Source organism: Dendrobium catenatum, unplaced genomic scaffold (genome assembly GCF_001605985.2).
Source record: "Dendrobium catenatum unplaced genomic scaffold, ASM160598v2 fragScaff_scaffold_1666, whole genome shotgun sequence".
Taxonomy (NCBI): Eukaryota; Viridiplantae; Streptophyta; class Magnoliopsida; order Asparagales; family Orchidaceae; genus Dendrobium; species Dendrobium catenatum.
The window spans coordinates 663,170-686,173 of NW_021320128.1; the positions used below are offsets into that span (position 1 = coordinate 663,170).

Consider the following 23,004-nt stretch of genomic DNA (forward strand, 5'->3'; position numbering starts at 1 on the left):
TATAACTTATTAATTAATTTCAATAAATAATAATTAAATTTATAAATATAACTAATTAATTAAAAAATAATTATAATTAATTAATATAATTATAATTAAAATTATATTATATAAAATTTATCTCAAATCCCTCTGTTCGGCGGATTCACGGGATTTGGCCGAGAAGCGTGCAGCAAGGGAGAAAGTTACCTACACCACCAGCGAGCTCCGTTCTTCCTTCCGAACAAAATGCCGTGACTTCCTACCCGAACGGGAGGGAAAGTCATCGGGGAGCCAAGTCGGAGGAGGGCATGATCGGGAGAAGGTTACTTCACAACGAGTGTGCTCCCGTTCTTGCTTCTGCTCAAAATGTCGTTACTTCCGGTCGGACGGGAAAGTCGTCAAAGGAGCGGCGTTGAGCAGCAACGAAGGTGGGGGAAGAGCCACACGAAAGGGAGGAAGTTACCCTCACAGCTTGCGCCTCCCGTTGTTGCTTCCGATCGAAGTGTCGTTACTTTCGATCTCACAGGAAGAAGAGAGAGAGAGGGGGATCGCGAGAGAGAGAGAGAGAGAGAGAGAGAGAGAGAGAGAGAGAGAGAGAGAGAGAGGAAGAGAGCTGGAGCTAGAGCGGAGCGAGAGCGAAGGAATGGGAGGCTTCGTTCTTACACCCTTTTAACGACGTGAGGTCGTGAGAACGACGTGCAAGGAGGCGTCGCGAACGTGTCCGCGACGTGCGACTTGGGAAGGGCAGAGGGCAGGTATGTTGTTTATATTTTTTTTTTCCTTTTGTTTTGACATTACGGGTCAACAAAGATGCACTCTGAAGTGTGGAAACATTAAGCTCAAATTTTTCTAGAATTCTGACTTCTTAATTCAATCTTTTATACTATTCAAAATGAAGAGAAGGGAAATAAAATAGTAAAGAAAAAAAGTTACCATTTCTTATTTATCTCACAATCCCTCTTTTGTTGCTTCTAAAAAAAACTTCATGTCATCTTTTACATCATCATATTTGTAATGTTGTGTCTTTATCTCATTTTATCTATACACTCTTTTAACATCTACCTCGTGCATTGACGCCTACTTATTGCTTCTGGATTATTTGTCTTATTGTCTTCCACTTTCATCCATATGCAACATTTATTTTTCATCAGTTCACTCCATTTGAACTCCATTTGAATAGTTAACCGCACCTATAATTTGATTATTTTAATATTACAACCATGTATTCCTTATTTGCAATTTAAGTTCATTTTAAACTTGCCCCATAATAATCATTTATTAATCATCCCTACAAGTTCAAACAGATAGAGGCTTTGGATATATCTTATTGACAGGGCCATAGCACTTAGCATGTCCCATATAAGAGAATTTTATGTCCTGTCACGATCTTGTCATGTCCATGCCTCATAAATTCAAGTAGGTTCAAAGTTTTCTACTTCGTTACTAAAGTTCCATTGCAAAAACTAACAAAATTGCCATCTCTCTTCTACCCTAATGATGTCTAGGTCTACAACAGAAATGGAGGCCCAAATAACCGGCAAAGTTGCCAGAGAGACTAATTTTGCTGCCTCCAAAGAAAAAAAGTTAAAAGATAGGAGTTTCGGGCATTTAATGATTTAATAATGGAAAGCATCATCGAGTGTGCCTATTTGTTACAAAACAGAAATCTTTTGGAAACTAATGAAACACCAAGGGAAAACATTATGCCACCTTAGGATCTGCATATACACCATACGAAATTTATTTTGATTACTTGAATGCTTTCTTAATGATTCTTCACTCAAGAAATTTGGCAAAAAGTGTTCCAAAATTGCCTAAGTAGATGTATTAGAGATTGATCATGCAGCACATTTATATGCTATTCAACCAGTTTAATATTGTTAAATTAGAGTTGCACACTTTAAATCCTAGACCTTTGAGTCAAGCATATGTTTAAAAATTATCCAGTGAATGTTTCATGTACTCGAATCTGAACCATCCCCTGCACCATAAATTATTACACAACAAAAGCAGTAACAAACCTCAATAAGTTTTAAATCTAGGCGATCTCCAACTTTAAAGGCCTGTAAACATGAATAAAGTAAAAGTTAGGGAAAGAGACTAGTACATTTAAGCAAAAATGTATTAAACAAGACATATAAACAGTGGTACCTACATCCTCAGCCTTAGCCAACCATTCTGAACTAAGCTCACTAATATGACAAAGTCCCTGTTGAAGAGATTTATCAATATATATTGAAAGTTAACAGGAGTGTTGTAAAAACGAAGACAAGAAAAATGTACAAATTTAACTACTATAATTGCAATGAATAAATTCGAATTTAAATTGTTTCTTGAAATCACTAAAAATAATGTTATAAATTGGTAAGTTTTGTTGAAGTACACAATGCTCACTAATGTTAATGGAAGGCTAATTCAAATCTAAACACAATTTTGCTAAACATGGGTAAACTACTTAAATACATTCCATGGAGACTGCAATTTATGAAATCAAACTCAAGTGGCTGTGTTTTAAAAACCAATGATTGGATTAATTTACTTAATTCCTGAAAGCATATGGAAGTGAATGGATTTTGCTACCAAAAGTGAGTTCAAAGTTTGTTTGGTTGAAGCTCAAGCGAAGTGAGTTCTCATTCTTGAAACTTGTCTTCAAAAGCATGAGTTTTGATCTTGAGGGCTAGTAAGTTAACCCTCATACTTGAATTTTTGTATAAATATAATGTTAAGTTATAAGTAAATTTAAAATTAAGAAATTGAGAATTTTTTTAATATAGTGAAGAATTTGACTCTTAATAGGACATAATGAAGAAAAAAGATTCATGTAGCCAACCCCACACAGTGAGATAAAAGCTTAATGTTGTTTTTGTTGTTGTTAGATTAACATATAAAATAAAAATTGTAAATATTTATATACATAAAAGTAGAAATGAATTAAATAAGACTTATATAATTTAATGGAAGAAAAATAGACATAAATACCAAGTGAAAATACTTTTATGTATATATAGTTTATATGAAATAGTTAACATAAGTTATAATAAAAATTAGATGTAAACCTTTCCGTTTTCATATTATCGGATTTAAGTAAAAATACTAAGCTTATAATTTAAATAAACTTTTTAAAGAACAAAATAAAGGATATTTATCTGCTATGAATATTTGAAAGGATATTTAAACATTAAATTAAAGATTTGAAGTATTGAATAGCGGTTATGTATAAGAATAAAAGCAACAATTAATATAGCATAATTTATAAATTTAAATATTATTAAATAATGAGATAAAATTGTAAAAAAGAAAATTTATAATATAAATAAAAATAAATAACATTGATATTTCAAATGAATGATTATATGTCCCTCAACCTTATTTAATCAACACCTTCAGCACTGCGGCAAGCCTAACACTACATCTATCTCTAAACCATAATTGATTGATTATTTTGTATAGATCCATCACCTAACCATATTTTAAAATAAAACATATTAAAAAGGAACCAATCGTTTACAGAGATTAAATTAGAGTAGTCATTCAATTGAATTACTAAATACAGAATTAGATTGAAGGATGAACAAAATAAAAAGACGTAACAGCAATTTGATCAATGCCCATAATAAATAATGCACGGGAATAAGGATATAAGAAAATATAACATTTAAAACACAACATCGATGGTAAGCAGATGCACTGAACATCTAAAAATAGTTAAACATACAATGCTGTCCTACCTCACGCCCCGGTGCAATCTCCACAAAAACTCCATAAGGTGCAATTGATTTAATTTCACAATCCCTGAGTAATTAAACAACAGACAGAAAATGAGACTTGAATTTTCTTTATTAAATTTAAATGGGAATTTGACTCTTAACATAACACAATGGCGAAAAAAGATTCATGTAGCCGACCTCATGTAGTGGGATAAAAGCTTGAAATGGTTATTTAGCCTTCAGCAAGTAATGTATTGGGTGCATTTTCTACCTAAATTTTCTTGAATCTAAGGTTTATTGGAGCGAGATAAATTCTAGTTACAATTGATATCTCAAACTATATGGTATACTACAAGTAGTTGGCTCTTTGTTGCTAAGGAACATATGCACCATTCCTTATCGGCAATTTTCTTGAAGCTTGGTTGCCACTCCCTTCCGAAGTGGTAAATGGCTCTCCTGAGACACCTCTTGTGTTCTCTCCAATGGTTATGTCTTCTAATCCACAAGCATCGCTTTCCTTCGCAAATGCTATTTGTGATCTGAATGTTGCAGACTATCAATGCACCCCTTCCAACAACCCTCCACTCTTCTTTCAATAGATTTCATCAACTCTTCAACATAAACATCTTTCTTCTTTTCAAGATAACCCTGCTTTTTTCTTTTCTGATGAGGAGACTTCAGAACTTGTTAGGCCACTTGCTCTCTCAATTATTGGAAACTTCTCTGTGTCATCCAAATATGGAGACAATTAGCAAGTTTAGTTTGATTTACAATTGAAGGGTGACTACTCCATTGAGCTCATCAACTCCCCGGCCCAGCCTTGGCTGAACCAGCCCTTTGGCTGGGCAAAATCAGGGGCAAGATATGGGGAGATTTAGGTCCCTCTTGTGGGGCCCAGAGGAGCTATTATTCATTATGTAAGGAGGAGGAATCAAGAGGAAGCTTTTTAGCAAGGTTTTCTAATTGTGTTTATGTTGTATAGGAAGGTTTCTTAATTGTGTTTATGCTATTTAGGAAAGGTCCAATTGTGTTTATTGTGTGTGAGAGCTATTTAAAAAGGAGTTTTATTTAGGGTTATCATCATATATGAGCTGAGTTTATTTTCTAGGGTTGGGTGTGAGTTTCCTAGTGGAGGTTAGGATTTGTGGGAGAGTCGATCTACCTCTTGAACATTTTTCTTTAATTTATTTGCTATTTTTACTTCCAAGACACTTCAAATTGGTATCACAGAGAGGCTTTGGAGAGATGACAATAAAGGTGGATGTGTTGGAAGGCAAAATGGAGAAAATCAAATCCAAGATGGAGGAGAAATTCTCAACCATCAAAGGAAGGTTTTCAACCATGGAGAATCGGATGGAAAGCCGATTTGGAGGGTTGGAGGAGATGATCAAAAAGCTCATGGAGATGCAATCCAAAACTCCGCTGGCGGCTCCGATTGCTAACCCTAACAAAGACTTAACTGGGATTCCCTTGGTCGAATCTAAGGGAAAGGAGATCGGATGTAAGGAATTCGATGAGAGTTTCTTTCATCGAGAGCCACCTCTTTTTTTTTTTAATCAAGAGCCACCTCCTTGGCTCTAATAAGAGGCGAATCGGGGTTTACAATTGGGAGAACAACAAGGAGGGAATTTGGTGGTGGAGGTGATAGGGTGGCCAACCACTATGGGAGGCATTTCGGGCAAGGGGAATGGGCGATTAGGGATGGAGGGGGTTGAGCCAAGCCATGGGGATCGGGTCATGCAAGGAGGATGGAGAGAGGTGGAATTTCCATCCTCAATGCACGGGGGACCATTGGAAGGAGAGGAAGTTGGAGTAGAGATGCTAGGGTGAGGAAGATGAAGATGCCAATATTTGAAGATGAGGATGCCCATGGGTGGGTGTATATGGTGGAGAGGTATTTCACGGTGAATAGGTTGATAGAGGAGGAGAAAATTACGATTGCAGGGCTATGTTTGGAGGGGAAAGCCCTAGCTTAATTCCAATGGAGGGAGGCTAGATATTCGATCCAGTCTTGGGAGGTGTTTAAGGATTGCTTGATGGAACGTTTTCGAGCCAATCAGGAAGGAGACTTACACGAGCAATTCTTTGCCTTAACTCAGGAAGGGTCGTCATGGAGTATAAGGAGAGATTTGAGTTGCTATCAGGGCGATTAAGGGGTATTTCGGAGGCGACGTTGGAGGAAAATTTTATGAAGGGGCTAAAGCCCGACATTACGAGCAGAACCCCAATTATTGAGGCTAAAAGGGTTGAGGGAGGCGATGGAGCTACAAATAGCGGAGGATCGAAGATTGATGGAAAGGACAGATAGAAGATGAGTCACGGGAGGCTCCTCTAGAAGTGCCTTGACTTCCCTGGCAGCGAGGACCCAAACAATGCCATTTCAGCGAGAGGCACCGATGGAGAAGAATGGGGGACCTCGCCCTGGGGCCAACTTCAAGCACCTCACAAAGGAAGAGGTGCAGGACAAGAGAGCGAAGGGTTTGTGCTTCTGATGTAATGAGAAGTATGCACCAAGCCATTGGTGCAAGGACCGCACACTCCAGGTCCTTATGATTTGTGAGGAGGAGACCAACAACGAGGAGTTGGAGTACAAACTTCGAATGTAACTGAGAAATGCACAAGACCAAGCCAATCTATTTTTTGTAACTTATCCTTCGTAAAGGTTGCACCCAAACTAGCTTTAAATGCACCAGTCACATTTCCAATCTCCTCAATTTTTACCTTCTACGAAACTTAATTCTCATTTGACTAAAATCAACTTGTTTGAGCCTTCTTTGCTGCCAAAATCTCTAATGTCAAAGGCATAACAAAAAATCATTAATTTACATAAAATTTGAGTGATGAAAGAATACAAATTACAATAAAATTTGTGAATTCTAAAGATAAAGAGGCCAGGGAAACTCCTAGAAGATATTCTTTTATGCTCCATATCTACAACAGTTTTACTTGGAATTCTAGCAAATGAATGATGGAAGTTCTCACAGCATGACCGCAGGAAGGCATTTCAAGGTTATGACCATTTCTCTTTCTTCACTTTAGTAACCATTACTTGTAATGGGAAAAGACATGGCTTTGGCAAGTCGTGTTCATATAACATGGCTAACCCTTCAAGAAATTCTACAGTTGCTTAATCATGCTACGTTAAATTGCATAAATATACTGACTTTAGTAATAAACAGTTAACTGAAAAACTGAGTTCAACAGATTGATTTAACATTAAATTAAAAACCTCAGACCTGAAAATGTCACCAACAGTTGGAACCATTGTCAAATTAGCTATTATAGCTTTAGACTTCTCTAAGCTGGACAAATCCCTTGCAGTAATTTTTACCTGCAAAATTTAAAGAAATGCATGAAGCAAAATGCAATATCTCTATGCCTTGAGGTAGGAGACACTCAATAATATGAATATATTTCATATGATTATTACAATTCCATCATCTTGAGTCTCTATCCCTTCTACTCCAGTTTCCTCAATGATGCTTTTCACCTTTTTCCCACCAGAACCAATAATAAGATGAATTTTCTCCGGTTTGACCTACAAAATAATAGCAAACTTGGAGAAGGATGTGAAGAAACCAAAGTTAACATGCTACCTCTTCTAAATTTCAACACAAACATATTCCATGTAGATTAGCAAACCTTCATAACATGAATCAGTGGGGCATACTTGGAAAGCTTTTTGGATGGAGGAGGTGAGCACTTCAACATTTCATCTGTGATTATACAACCAAATATAAGAATGAAAAAAATTACATAACCACTTAATGATTTATAAAAGTCCATCAAGTGTTTGCCTCAAAACTAATCGAATTTGACTGATCATCAGTAAGACTAATTATGCAAATTAAACCTCAATTCTATAAATCAAGGTACAAATGAAATTTCCCAAATGGTTAGGGACTTATCTACAGTATAGGCCCCTAACTGTAAAATTCAAGCTTAAATTGGTTTTACCAGAACTTAATAAACCTAATTACGGTAAAAATAAAAAAAAAATCAGTTTAATTAGCTTTCTTAATTAAACTTAAGCCAATTAATATAACCAACAAGCTAAATTAATTATAACAGCTTTGAAATTAATTTAAATTTAATGGGGGTTATGTTTGGGATAATTTAAGCCATTAAAAAAAAAAAACCATAAATGGCTATGATCCAACCACAACTATTTATCTCCACCAAGATTACGGTAGTACTCACCCAAAGCCATAAACGCTATCACAACCCGGCCTGGATACTCGAACTAACGAAGTGGAAACTGACAGCCGGACGGTTAATACAATTACTACAAATACATATAACATTAATTTCTAACAATCCACAAACACCGAAGAGCCACTAATAAACAAATTTCCATCAAACTATAATACAATTACTACAATTACATATAACAGTAATTTCTAACAATCCACAAACTAGTAAAAAAATTTCCATCAAACTGCATATAAAATTTTCCACATACTTTATGCAGGCAAAACTAGAAAAAAAAGTCGAATAAAAGAACACTTGGACAATAGAAACCAAACTCAATTCAATCTAGATTGCAAACATCCAAACAAACACCAAAACAAACGAAACAAAATTATAAAATAAAAACACTATCCTCAGAACAACCGGCAAGCGGTTTCCTCACATGCAACGAAAAGTAGGAAATATATGATAAAGTGCTTAGGGCTTGCAAACCAAGGGTCCACCACAGCAATAATGTCCAACGTCCAACCAAACTCCTCCGGCAAATGTCTACAAATCAGCCAACAAACACTTCCCAATAGCTCAAGAAGAAGGATACAAGTTGAGTGGAACTTGCGTTGAGAAGAAGAGATTAGAAGCCAAGACGAAATAGAGAGGAGTAATGGATATTTGGAACAAGCTCTCAAGCTTTTCCAAGAGAAGAAACCCTCGGGTTTTTAGCAACTTATCTCAAGTTAATCAACAACCTCTTCATGACAAAAATAGCTCATATTTATAGAAGAAAAAGGGGAGCCAAACAGCCAACTGCCAGCTCCAACCGAACCAATCAGGTAAGGGGAAGAGGAAGACCAGTAGGCAACACAAAACAACTCCCAAAAAGACAACACAAGAATTGGGTAGAGGCAGCCACGAGAAAACATCCATGGAAGAAACCGAAAAGACAACACAGGAACCGGGAAGAGGCAGCCACGGGAAAACAGCCAGGGAAGAAACCGAAAAGTCAACACAAGGGACTGGAACCAACACCCAGCAAATGGGAGGAGAACCAGTCACGGGAATAGCACAAGGGAAAAATCGAGGGGACACAAGAAAGGGAAGAGGCAAGCTCCAACTCCATATAATGAGCTAAAAAAAGAAGAATACCTTTTCAAATTTATGAGCTAAGAAGTGCAATTATTCCTCTAAATAATGAGCTAAACATCAGCTCAAGTATTAATGAGCTAGCACCAAGTAGAACCCAAGTTTTCAGCTCAAACCCAATGCAGCCAAAGCCCAACCCGAGAGGCAGCAAGCAGCCCAAAGAACAAAAGGACCCAAGAAGCTAGCATACCCAAGGCTTGCAATGCCTAAGCACATCTTACCATGATCATTGGATGATCTCCATCATTGGATAGCATTAAAAAAAAACATAAAACACAACTATAATATTCAAATTACATCAAAACGAAAATAAGCCAAAATATAAATGCATCAATACTTAATAATCACATAAACCATCGATTACCTGATTGTATTTGTGCATCGTCTTCCATGGATTACCTGCTTCCAACTGTCCTGCCTGCACAGTGGAAGCGTGGTGGGCCCATAAACCACAAGTCCTTTTGAAATCATAGAGGACTGAAAGTATAGCCTACATATTGAATCTGACAGTGCATATGCAAGAAGTTCGTAATGTTTTTCACATATCACTACTTCAGAAGTATAATAAGATGAACCAAAGAGAATCCAATAAAAAAACAGATGAATTGTAGCCTAATTTGAAGTATATTGAGAAACCAAAAAGGATATAAGAATATGATTTAAAACAACTGAGAAATCGGGAAATACCTTTTGTGAAGATTTTAAGGAAGCATAGAACATAAAGAGAAGTCGACTGGGTGAAAGAATTAGACATTAAAACACAGTATCCATATCTTATTCAATTAAGGTATGTTTATTTATTCATGACTTTAAATTTTGACGACGAAACTTTTATAAGAAGGGGAGATTGTAATAACTGGTTCAGTTGAGCATGCTGAATGATTAATACAGTGGGTGAATAACAGGAGGAACCGAGCAAAGCCTTGACCCAGACTAAGCCGCCCATGTGCATGCACAATCCAAACAAGTCGGTTTACAGTTCTAACCGAAGGATCGTGGACGTGGGAGAAAACTAATAATTTCTCATGAGTAATATCTAAATTTCACTCGTTCCTATAGAAGAAAACCCAAGAGAATATTTCAGTCTAGAGGAAACAATAAAGAGGGAGAAGAAAGTGGAGAAGGAAGTTAAGTTTATATATTTTAAGTATATTATTTGGCAATATCCTCTATGAATGAAACCTAAAGGAGAGTCTATATTTAGTCTGAATGCAAAGGAAGAAATTTTGAGGAAGAAATGATGTTAGGAAGATTTGTTTTGTAAGTGATTTCAAATTTCCTATTCTTTTTCTTTTTCAAATTAAGAAAAATAATTACATAGAAACTATTTTGATGGAAAACTAACGATATCTGATTTTAGTAGGAAGAAAGTTGATGTGTGAAGAAATCTAGTGGATGGCCTGGATGATGACACCAGAAACAAGTGTTTGTACCAAATAGATATTCTTTCTTGTGTTACCTTGCACACTTGCTGCAATTGTTCAAGCTCATCTGACTGCCACTGCTACTAGGCTTTGCCTTCTTCCAATTAAACTTCTAAAATTGTGAAATGAATTTGTTGTGTGAATCCTGAGCTCTCGTACCATCACCACTCTTCCTCTTCTGAAACTCGCGTCTTCATTGGGTATTTTGCATGTCCATTTCTACCCATCTAGCTCTCTCTACTAATACAGTATAATCTTCAATCCCCAGAAGAACAAGGAGCTGCTTGATTGCATATTTCAATCCAGATAAGAATTGGTGACACTTTCTCCACAATATGTATTAACTGAGGAGCATATTTGGACAATGTAGTAAATTCAACACCATACTGCATCACTGATCTATCTCCTTATACTAATCTTTAAAACTTATCTTGCATCTGCCACCTCGCAGAAAGATGCACAAACTAGTCTTTGAACACCAAAGTAAAGTCATCCCACTTGATTTGTATGCTAGGTACTCCAAATTTATCTTGATGTTGACCTCTCCACCACATTTCAGCTTCACCATCAAGTATAAAGGTCGCCAATAAGACTTTTCTTTCATATGGAAAGAACATTCCCTCTAAAATTTTCTCAATCCTTAGCAACCAGTTCTTTGCCTCAATTGGTCTCTCTACTCCCTTAAATAAGGGTGGTCTCATATCCTGAAATAGCTTTAAGTACTTATCCATGGTCATACTACTTCCTGATGGTTGATTCATTGAGTCCTGAATCAACTGAGTCATATCTATCACATCTGTGTCAGTGCATCAGGGTTAACAACAACATTAGACACTGTCATTTTCACATCTTCTTCAAAATCATTCGGAGTCCTGAAATAAAATAAGATATTTTCACAAATTTAAAATTTAATCTTAAATCAATTTTCTTAACTTCAATAATCAAGCTAATGGCTCTTCCAATATGATTCATATCCTAATTGGGCTCTGATACCACTTTTATCACGACCCGTCCTGAATACTAGAACTATTGAGGCGGGGAACTAACAGTCGGACAGTTAATACAATTACTACAATTACATATAACAGTAATTTCTAACAATCCACAAACACTGAAGAGACACTAAAAAAAATTTTCATCAAACTACTAATAAAATCTTCCACATACTTAAATTTACATAAACCATATATTACTGGCTTCAGAATGTTGTTGTATATGAATCCTCGTGAATTTATGCTTAATGCAAAATAAAACATATAAGTTTCTTTGTCTTTCTTGTACATAATTTACTTCTCAATACATTTCATTTGTCCATTTCCATTACACATTTATTTCATTTTCATTTCCATTAATACAGGAGCACTGTCTAAATGAACCTATAAAGTTACAATCATTTTCATTTCCATTGTAACGTGCACGGGTACAATGCTTCCCCAATCAATACCATATCGGTTGAACTCCCGTAATTTGCATGCATAAACCTTTTCCATATTTTAATTCTTCCATTTCAGTTAAATTGTAATTTAGTATTTCATTTATATTACATTTTGTAGTAATCTATTTATTCATTATATGTATATGTATATATATATATATATACATCATAAACTTTAATAATTCAGCCAATCTCAAGTTGATTATACATTTAGCATTTAAATGTTTCATTCATAGAACAATGATTCTATAAAATAATAATTCATCATTCCATCTTTTTCTCTCCATTAATGCAATTCATGTAAGACATAATGATTGCAATATTTAAAGAAAATTGTAACATGAAAGAAATTAAATGGAATAAACTACTTAATTTATAATTACCCACTTTGATTCTTTTAAATCCTCGATTTGTGGAAATAACATTCCACAGTGCAACCTAAAGACACACACAATAACATAAATTATTATGATCTATAACTTTTATTAATGTCACATACATTTTTTTTTTTAATGAAGACTTACCTCAAGATCTCTTTTTGGAGATCCTTTATTGACTTCGACACTTCAAGTTTGTACCTTAGATTAATCAAATCCTCTACTGTTACAATTATATCTCAAAGTAACAGTAAAATTGTCAAATTCAAACTAATATTTTTTACCTCAATTATTGAAATCTTCAATTTCTTCTCTTTGAAATGAAGCATTCATCCCCCTAAATTTCTCATACATGAACTTTCTCGCACTAAAATCAGATACTGTTATTTTTCCATCAAAATAATTTCTATGAAATTATTTTCCTTAATTTGAAAAAGAAAAGAATAGGAAATTTCAAATCACTTACAAAAGAAATCTTCCCGACATCATTTTTTCCTCTTTCTTCCTCAAAATTTCTTCCTTTGCATTTAGACTAAATACATACTCTCCTTCAGGTTTCATTCATAGAGGAGATTGCCATATACTATAATTAAAATATATAAACTTACCTTCCTCCTCCACTTTCTTCTTCCTCTCTGTTGTTTCCTCTAGACTGAAGGTTTTTCTTGTGTTTTCTTCCATAGGAAGGAGTGAAATATAGATATTACGCACGAGGAGTCATTAGTTTTCTCCCACGTACGCAATCATTCACTCAGAAAAGCAAACCGACTCATCTGCATCACGACCCATGCGGGTGGCTTCGCCTGGGTAGCGGCTCTTCTCGATTCCGCCTGTTATTCGCCCACTGTATTAGGCATTCAGCTGGTTCAACAGAACCGGCTGAACCGGTTATTACCAAGGCAGTGTGAGTTGATCTTCTTTGTGACTTATCCATCTCAACAATCCTCCTAGTGGCTTCCTATGCTTTTCTTGGCACCATCTACCATTATGCCCACCAGCAATGAAAACAAATCTAAGGATCATGAAAACTTCTGCAACCCCAATCATGTCTCAAACTCAATCTTCCCCAAAAATTAGGCCATTACAAAGCCTGTTACCACCTAAGCCACAACTCATAGTCTCCTCATCATCAATATCTGACATCAAAATCACCAAAGGGTAGCATAAGCACAGAAAACAAATGCATGAACTCCATATCTCCGCCTCTACAAACACCTCCTCTGCTATAAGATGTAGAATCTCATAGAAAAGATACTAACCGCATTCTTGTTCAGGCAATCCATTACAAAACCACAAATCTTTTAAACTGATTGAATTGACGACACCATTTCATTTCTTTTGGGTACGACTAGGCTTGAAGATCACCCCTCCTACGTTGATTTTTGGTCTAGCTTGAGATTCTATTCCTTCCCCTGATCTTTGATCTGAATACTAGGGGCATTGTAATTTCTTGGCTAGCAACTGAGCATGGTCAAAGCTTATTGTGGCTCTTGGGTTACTGTTGATAAACAATTTCTGACATCATTATGAACTTTATTTTAACTCAAACTACTGCATGATTGAAGTTTTTTGTGTTTTATTGGACTAAGTTTTATATTGAACGATTATTGAATAATTATCTAAATTGACTCTATATTTTTAGTTCTCATCAAAAGTAATGAATATGTGTTAAAATTAAGTATTTATGACCAATAAACTTTTGTGTGCTTGTTTCATAACGTATGGTATATCTTCATTAAAAGCTCTAGACACTAAGACATCCTAGATCATGTTGTAGCATAACACCAACATTGTGAACATTAACCCATACCCCCCTCGTTAGTACTTCATGCCACAAGCAGTTGTTCACTAAAAACATGGACGTCAGGAGAGTCTTATTATATTAATCTTTTTTTTTTTTTGTCTTTCTGAGTTAAAAGTTAATGGATCCTACTAAAATGGATGCTAACCATGGTGTGAGAAATGTAAAAGAAGTTTGTGTGGCATACCATTACTATTTAAGTTTTGAAACAGATAAAAATAAAATTTACGTTTTGGATGTTTAATAACAATAAAGAAAATTTTTAGTAGTATACCATTAAACTTCTCTAGCAAAAAATAATAACAGTAAAACACGTGATAGCAATACAAACATCATAAATTGCTAGCGTTTGAAGTTTCTAAAATATTGAACAAAAAAGGTTTAGTGGTTGAAGAAATGTTCAAGTCAGAAGCATAACAAGTTAGTTGTTTTTTTCAGCCCGTAATTATTAAATTTCAGCCACAACAAATTCATTAGATACAAAAAAAAAACCAGAAAAAGGAATGCACAATTAAGTCAACTGACCCCACGAAAAATACAGAAAAGTAGTGGTTTTCCATCAATACTGGAATAAAGTGTAGCACTATTTGAAAGTTCGTAAACATACAAAGGACATGACTTCGCCCATCTTTTGCTTGCACAAGTGCTTTTTCCATCACTGGTAAAGTGATTCCTGCAGTCTGCAAAAATCCAAATGGAAGATAAACATCAATAATATAATAAACATCTCAAAATAGGCAGATTTCCTACTAGCCATGAAAGGAAGCATCATCTTTCATGAAGTGCATTTCCATTGTAAAATTTTGACTACAATTGGTACCAAAAGTGAAACTATAACCTTTATGTCCATCTGGAAAGCAGTAATTCCATTCTCATTACCAGCAACCTGAATAATTACATTACTAAATATATTAGATAACATGTTAAGATAATTTAACAAATCTCAAATTTATTTACTTTAATCATATATTAATAAACATAATAATGATGATAAAAAAGTACAAGTATAATCTAACCTTGAGATCCATGTCACCGGATGCATCTTCAGATCCACTAATATCAGAAAGTATCAATGGTGTTCCATCTCCACCAAATTCTTCAGTGTCCAAGACTAAACCCATTGCTATTCCAGCAACAGAGCATTTAACAGGAACTCCAGCATCTAAAAGTGCTAGACAACCTCCACAAACTGAAGCCATGCTGGTGAATACATTGAAATGGCCTTATTCTTTAGGAAAAAAAAGTCACAGTAGAAGGAACATGCCAGAGAGACCGAGAGGAAACCAAGCACAACTCATTATTTAAACAATAAATCACCAGAACATATAACTACTAGAATGAAAACAAAAGTTACCTGGAGGATCCATTACTTTCAGTAATGGTACTTTCAACACGAACAGTGTAAGGAAAATCCTCTTCAGAAGGTAAGATAGGTTCCAATGCTCTCTCAGCAAGCATTCCATGACCAATCTCCCTCCTGTTAGGTGCACCAATTCGCCCAACTTCACCAACACAAGAGGGGGGAAATAAGTACTGCCAAATGGACCATAGAAACACCATCAAAATCAACAAAATATTAAATTCAGAGAGAAAATCTATCAATAAACTAAGTTCAATTTTCAGGTTAAAAGTAACCGTTAGTGAATGCACAATTTTCCCTAAGAACAAGAAACAGTAATAGATACTTCATACAATTCATATTAACATTATAAATTTAGCATTCTTCATACTGAGCTAAAACAAAGCTTTGTTTGGCAGTGAATTAGGAGGATCATCATACAAATCATATCATATAGTCAGAAGCAAATATGTGCATTCAGAGAAATTATACTATTGAGTGACGCTAATTTCCCATGTTATAAGTGTAGGATAGATGTCTTCGAACATTAACATAACTTGCAATGACCAAGATCAGACCGGAAATAAAGAATAAAAAAGGGGGCAGAAATACACTTGACCAAAGCAAATAGGATTGGTACATAGATTGCAAAGAGGAGGTGGGGGTTGGGTTGAACAGTTAGTAATTAGGGATACCAAGAACATCTAAAAGATTTTTTAGACCTGATACAATCATTTCAGCATGTAATTTATGTGCTTCTGTTCCAGCAATGTGCAGGCAGCCACCCTTTGCAATCTCAAACCAGATTACATTAGACACTTGGGCCAGTTTGGTTGTTCGTAAGTCAGAGGAAGTGGCTCTTCTTACTATAGAAAGTTAAAAGTTGAGAAAGCCACTCTTTAATTGTTGTTTGGTTGTCCAGCTAGGAAATCACTTCCCTTAATTCAATTGTTTGGCTGTGGGATGTGAAGTGTCTAATAAATATAATAAAGCAATTTTATATACACATATGCATGCAATATAGATTCATAAATAAAATCATTTATAGAATATAAATCATGTTATATTATAACAATATATTAATATAAAATACTCTCCTTTAATAAATTATAATATTACGAAAATAAATTATAACTATATAATTTTAAAAATTTACACTAACAAAAACTGCCATCAGAAAAGTAATTAAGAAAATACATTGGAATACCATAATATGAAAAGTAGAAAATAGCATCCATCTAAATGATAAGAACCAAGCCCTCAATCAAATCAAATTAGCTTCTGCTAAGTCAAGGACACCAAAGACATCAATTGAATTATTGCATCTGACTTGAAATCTAGTAAAGTTGGAAGAGTGAAGAGTTTTTTTTTTTTTTTTTTTATGCCACTTCTAGAAAACACCATCTAAAACCTTTTATGCACTAAACCTGAGAATCTTATGAACGAATTTTGAGACTAATTAGAGCTTGAATCATCATCAACCTCACTTTAAAATAATAATGATAACATGGGGTGCTGGCGATGGAGTTTCAACAATATTAACGTGATTTGAAGCATATGGTGATGAAGATATTGCGTTTAAAGATCAAACTAATATAAAAGCTTAAATTCTCCTGTTGACAAAACAAATCATCACTTAAAAGCAAATTTAACATTAAATATCAATTCAGTAAGAGATCAACATGTACAATCATGACTAGCAAAAACAATTATGAAGCAAACCTGAAGATAAAACCTCTTTGCCTCTTCTGTGTCAACAAGATTATCAATCCTTTGTGCCATTTGCTTGTCTCCAAGAGTAACCACAGCAAGAGACTATAATAACATCCATAAAACTCAGAATCAAAATGATGTTTCATAAATTATGAAAAATAATTACAATTTTATGATAATCATAAACTCTGTAATACTACCGTTGCCTGTTCCCAAGTCCTGGAGGGTTGTGTTAGGTAGTCGACAACTAGCATAAAACTTGTTGAATAATCATGACATGAATCTTTTAATACAATGTGTTAATTATAGGGCATTCCCTGGTAGTGACGCGCTGTATGGCCTGAATACAGTGAGAAGTGAGCAACGGCCGTTGCACCGGCGCTCGGTTGCAGTGTTAAATAGGCAAAGATTCCCACATCATGGACAAATGTGGGCAAGGAAGCTAGTCCATGAAACTAAAATTAGGAAATGATCTTGAAATATAGGTTCCCTTAAAGGTAAATTAATGGAATTAATAGATATTATGATTCATATGAAGATAAATATTCTATGCATTCAGGAAACTAAATAGCTTGAACAAAAGGCCAAGGAGATTGATAGTTTATGATTTAAATTAATAGAATTGGTGTTATTATAGATAATAGTTTGAAGAATAATGTTGTAAAAATTAATAGAATTAGAAATAGAATTATAGCCATAAATATTGTTGCTGATGTTGTGATTATTAATATTATAACTATTTATGCTCCTCAAGTAGCTTAGGATATGTGTTCAAAATTAAAATTTTGGAATGATGTAGAAGAATTAATACAAAAGATACATCTTAAAGAAAATTTTTATTTGAGGAGATTTAAATGGACATATTGGTAGAGAAGTTGATGATTTTAAAAGTATTCATGGTGGCTATGAGTTTGGAGTGACTAATGAAGGTGGTAAGATCATATTATATTTTTCTATAATTTACGACTTTGCAATTGCTAATACTTTATTAAAGAAAAGAGATTAACATTTAATCACTTATAAGAATGGATATAGTAAAACTCAGATTGATTACTTTTTTATATAAAAAAAAGATCGTTTAGATTGTAAAGTTATTCCGAGTAAGAGTTTATGTACCCAACATCACTTATTAGTTTTGAACGTTAAAATGAAGGGGCAGAATATAAAAAATAAATTAAAACATTGTTATAGGATTAGATGAGGTATTTAGAAAATATTAATAAAAATATTTTTTAGAATAAAATTCTAGATCTCAAGATTTTATTTGTGCATGAGGAAGTTAATATTATGTGGGAAAAAGAAGCTTGTGATATTAAGCATGTTGCAAAAGATGTGCTTAGAGTATCAAAGTAAAAAGCTCCTAATAGTAAAAACAATAAGTGGTGGAATCAAAATATGCAAGAAAAGATTAAAAAAAATAAGAATATTTGTTACAAAGGTGGATGAGATATTTTGCTAAACTTTTCAATGAAGATTATGAGAATACAATTGACTTTAGTGACCTTAACATCCTAAATGAAAATAAAGATTTTTATTTTTAACGATGTATTAGTAAAACCAAAGTTAGAGAGGCTTTAAAAAAAATTAAGTGTGAAAAAGTTGTTGATCCTGATGATATTCCAACTGAGGTGTGGAAACGCTTAGGAGATGAAGGAATTTCTTGGCTTACTAAACTTTTTAATATTATTTTGAAGACTAAAAAGATGTCAGATGAATGGAGAATGAATGTGTTGCCTATTTTTAAGAATAAAGGTGATGCACAACATTGTGCAAATTATAGAGGAATTAAGTTAATGTGCCATACTTTTAAACTTTGGGAGATAGTTATGAAGCATAGGTTACAACGTGATACTAATGTTTCTCAAAATCAATTTTGATTCATGCCGCATAGGTTAACAATGGAAGTTATACATTTATTGAGAGGTTTGATGGAGCAGCATAGAGAGAATAAAGAGGATCTTCATATGATATTTATTGATTTAAAGAAAGCATATGATAAAATTTCAAAATAAGTGCTATGGAAAGTTCTAGAAAAGAAAGGAATTAATAATGCTTATATTCAAGTCATTATGGATATGCATGTAGGTGCCGTTACTTGTGTTCAAACAGAGTGGTCTGACAAAGTATTTTCATATTTTTGTTGGATTACATCAATGATGAACCTTAAGCCCATATCTTTTTGCTTTAGTCATCAATATTCTCACCAGACATTTGCAAGAGATTGTACCCTGGTCTATGCTTTTTGCTGATGATATTCTTCTTGTTGATAAGACTAAAGAGAGAATTGAAGGTAAACTTGAATTATGGAGGTTAACCTTAGAGTCTAAAGGTTTTCGTTTGAGTAGATCGAAAACTGAATATATGGAGTCTAATTTTAGTATGTATTATATCCAGTGGAGGGTTTGTGACTTTGGGCGATCAAGTCATTAATAAGAGTACATGTTTTAAATATCTTGGGTCTATTGTTCAGAATGATGATGAAATAGATAGGGATATTATCAACAAAATTCAAGTTGGATGGTTGAAGTGAAGAAATGCATCCAGCTTGTTATGTGATAGAAAAGTCCCCCATTAAACTTAAGATAAAATTTTGTAAGATTGTGGTGATACCAGTAATGCTTTATGGTGCAAAATGTTTGCCATTAAAAGAGAAGCATAATATTAAGTTAAGTGTTGCAGAGATGAGGATGCTCAGGTGGATGAGTGGCTTTACTCTTAGAGACAGGATACAAAATGAACATATACGTGAAAAGGTTGGAGTAGTTCTAGTGGAAGATAAAATTAGAGAGAGTCGTCATAAATGGTTTGTTTACATAAAACGACGGCCCAGTTAGAAAAGTGGATTTATTAGATTTCGCTTATGTTAAGAAAGCTAAAGGTAGACCTAAAAAGATTTGGTTAATAAAATATTAGAAATGACCTTTCCTTATCAGATTTAAATGAGAATTTGACTCTTAACAGAACACAATGGAGAAAAAAAATTTATGTAGTCGACCTCACATAGTGGGATAAGGGCTTGATGCTATTGTTGTTGGTTCGGTCTAAACATGAAAACAACCTCATGATAAGGAAAACCTATTAAAACATTAATGACATGTTGCCAACGATAGACCATGGCAATAAGACAAACCTTACAGGGGCTCGCCTAATAGAGTTGATTACATGTCCCTTAACGAAATATCCAAGGAGTCTATCATCCATGTGGAATACGTCCCTCCTACAAAATACATCAAACTCTTGAAGTAGCCACTGAAGCTAATCTCCTATAAATCCCTGCCCCACCCACATACACAGTGCCTAAGAAAAACTGATAACATTTGGTAAGGCTTGTTCCATGCATGTAGCTAGGGGTATAAATGAATCGAGTCGAGTCGTGTAGTGGTCTTATCGAGCCGGATCATCAATTAGAAAGTTGGCTCGAACTCGAGCTCGTCCCACAATAAACGAGCTTGAGCCGGCTCGTGAGCCTTGACGAGATTTTTAAAATTTAGGTGAGATTTAAAAATATTTAAATTTAATAAATATGTTTAGCATTTATTATTAATTTTTTTAAATATTTAAATTTAATAAATAAAATAAAATTATTTAGAAAATATTAATAATTATTCAAACCGGCTCACGAGCCGAGCCTCATCAAGCTCGAACTCGAACTCGTTTACTAAACGAGCTCGAGTTTGTGCTAGACTCATGAGCTCGATAAGCTCAGCTCGCAAGCCCATAAACGAGTCGAGCTCGAGCCGGCTCGGCTCACTTACACCCCTACATGCAGCAATAAACGATTCAGACTCCAACGTCACCATTTATTCAGATCACAACATAATGGTGACAGTACCACAAATCCCTTCTAATCACTCAAAGGTTAGTCTTTATTTGAGTGACATAAAAACATATGCATATAAAAAATTGGTAAGTATAGAAAATTTGAGAAAGATGGCATGGTTGCTCAATGCTCCAAGCGGCTACCACTCACTTTCGCCTGAAACATGAATAAGGGTGCCAGAGTTCAAAACAGACCAAATTACACAAGAAAATGTTATATCAATACCATTAAGTTGGTCAAGTTCTAGCATCTAATGCTATTAAGAACAAACAACTCTTCTAACTGAATGACCATACGAAAAATGTGTCAAACCACATGCAGTTCAAGCTCTAAAACTAACAAGCCCCAAATGTCCATGCTCCTTTGGGCTACTCAGTCCATTTGATAAGGCCAAAAGTCCACTGTCAACTAACTACCACAAAATTAGTCTCCATACCATATCTTTCACACATGATATATAGACACCACATAGAATGAAGAAACTAATGATTCCTAACTATGTCTCCACCCCTCCCTATGTGAAAGCAAAAACCCCACCCAAACCTTGTCCTTAATTGGCCCAATCCTTCTAATTATTTTATGATCCTTGCAAGACCTGAAGAGCTTCTATGAGCCCAGTTGGTTGAGAGGTATTAACTTCAATCTCTGAAGGGGAATTCGAAGATTTGAATTCTTGAAATAAATAATAATAATAATTTTTTAAAAAAAATGAGCTCCAGGTTAGGCTGTCAAAATGCATCGAAATAAAGCTTCCAAAAGTAATTAACTATGCAAAACCTTCTTCATGTCATGTGGAGAAGTCAATAAGATTAAAAAATAACGAGATATAAGTCTATCATATATGTCGCCACTAGTAAAACACTAAACATTCTTATTATTTAAATCAAAATTAGAGAAGAGCTTGGAAATCTTTGCTTGTGTTCAAAATATCTGGAGTATAGTCACAAGTGTAAAACAAATCAAACTAACCAAATAAAAAGAGCCAATGAAAATGACATACAATGTGTAAACTAAACTCATATTGACTACACATGCTACTCACCTGTGTCTCTCCACGAGTGAAAAGCGCACTTCCATGTGCTCGTGGTAGTACTCCACATTGTGCATTGATTGAGCGAATCTCCGAAGGAATTCGACCATCACTTCTTCTACCCCCCTATCATAAATAACAGAGATCGGATCATAGCATTCACTTCAATTTCTTCTACATATGCTTTTCAAAATAAAATTTATCAAGATGGATAATACATCTTATATGACATGAATTCGAAAAGGCTTTTTTCCCTCTTTCTTCATCAGGGGTAGAGCTCTACGATCCCTTGCGGTTAAAGTCAAGGATTCCAACAATCATTATGATCTAACCAAAGAATATCTCTAATAGTTTCAAGGACATAAACGAGGTCAACCATGATTCATATGTTTTTCCCCTAGAAAATACATGCTCATGCAATTCCTCAACTAGATCATCTAGGGAAGGTAGTCGAACAGAAACTTCTCCACATAAGACCTAGGTTGTTCACCATGAGTAGGATAAGAAGCTTAACAAGTTCTCCCTCAACATTTCTATCATGAAGGGCTGAAATGGATGATAATCAAAAGTTTCAGTTCTCTTTTCATTAAAAATTAGTTGATGATCTATCATTTCACCCTTTTGCTCTAATTATGCCAACTAGACAGATTTTACATGTTCATTTCTAAGTTAAGCAAGCCAATTTGATACGCCAATAAACAAAGTCTGTGCAAGACAAGCAGAGAGTTATATGCTATATGAAATGTAAATTGCAAGATTAACTTCTAATAGTTCAAAGGCAGTGCACAGAATTATATTCAATTGGTTGTCTATAGCATAACGGCGGCCACAAGTTCCAACATGAGTATGGTATTATCATCAGGTTTATAAGCTAGCATTATATACGTAAAACTTCCCAAAAATTTTGAGCTTATGCAAGGCACTAAATTTGCCAAATAATAAAGATTTATCCTTCAGTTTTAAGTGGAGATTAGTATTAAATCATAGAATGCGAACAAACGTTTTACACATTATGATGCAAGCAAACTAGAGAGAAGAGACAAGT

The 23,004-nt window shown here is 34.6% G+C and overlaps 1 protein-coding gene across 6 annotated transcripts in view; it reads right to left on the reverse strand.

Moving 5' to 3' along the window:
* Positions 1-23,004, reverse strand: part of LOC110096178 (probable polyribonucleotide nucleotidyltransferase 1, chloroplastic) — a 69,282-nt gene that overhangs the window by 6,762 nt on the left and 39,516 nt on the right. For 5 of the 6 annotated variants that reach the window (XR_003703257.1, XR_003703256.1, XR_003703258.1 and 2 more), the window contains 12 exons: positions 21,972-22,085; positions 17,119-17,211; positions 15,412-15,590; positions 15,074-15,257; positions 14,896-14,943; positions 14,665-14,737; positions 7,332-7,405; positions 7,120-7,227; positions 6,926-7,020; positions 3,711-3,774; positions 2,138-2,191; positions 2,004-2,045 (listed from right to left, as the gene is read on the reverse strand). Coding sequence is in view for 2 of the 6 variants with exons in the window: in XM_028701284.1 (XP_028557117.1) it covers positions 2,004-2,045; positions 2,138-2,191; positions 3,711-3,774; positions 6,926-7,020; positions 7,120-7,227; positions 7,332-7,405; positions 14,665-14,737; positions 14,896-14,943; positions 15,074-15,257; positions 15,412-15,590; positions 17,119-17,211; positions 21,972-22,085 (1,128 nt within the window). In the remaining 4 variants the exon portion in view is untranslated. Of the gene's footprint in view, positions 1-2,003; positions 2,046-2,133; positions 2,192-3,710; positions 3,775-6,925; positions 7,021-7,119; positions 7,228-7,331; positions 7,406-14,664; positions 14,738-14,895; positions 14,944-15,073; positions 15,258-15,411; positions 15,591-17,118; positions 17,212-21,971; positions 22,086-23,004 lie in introns of all 6 variants that reach the window. The other variant, XM_028701285.1, reaches the window with a different exon arrangement.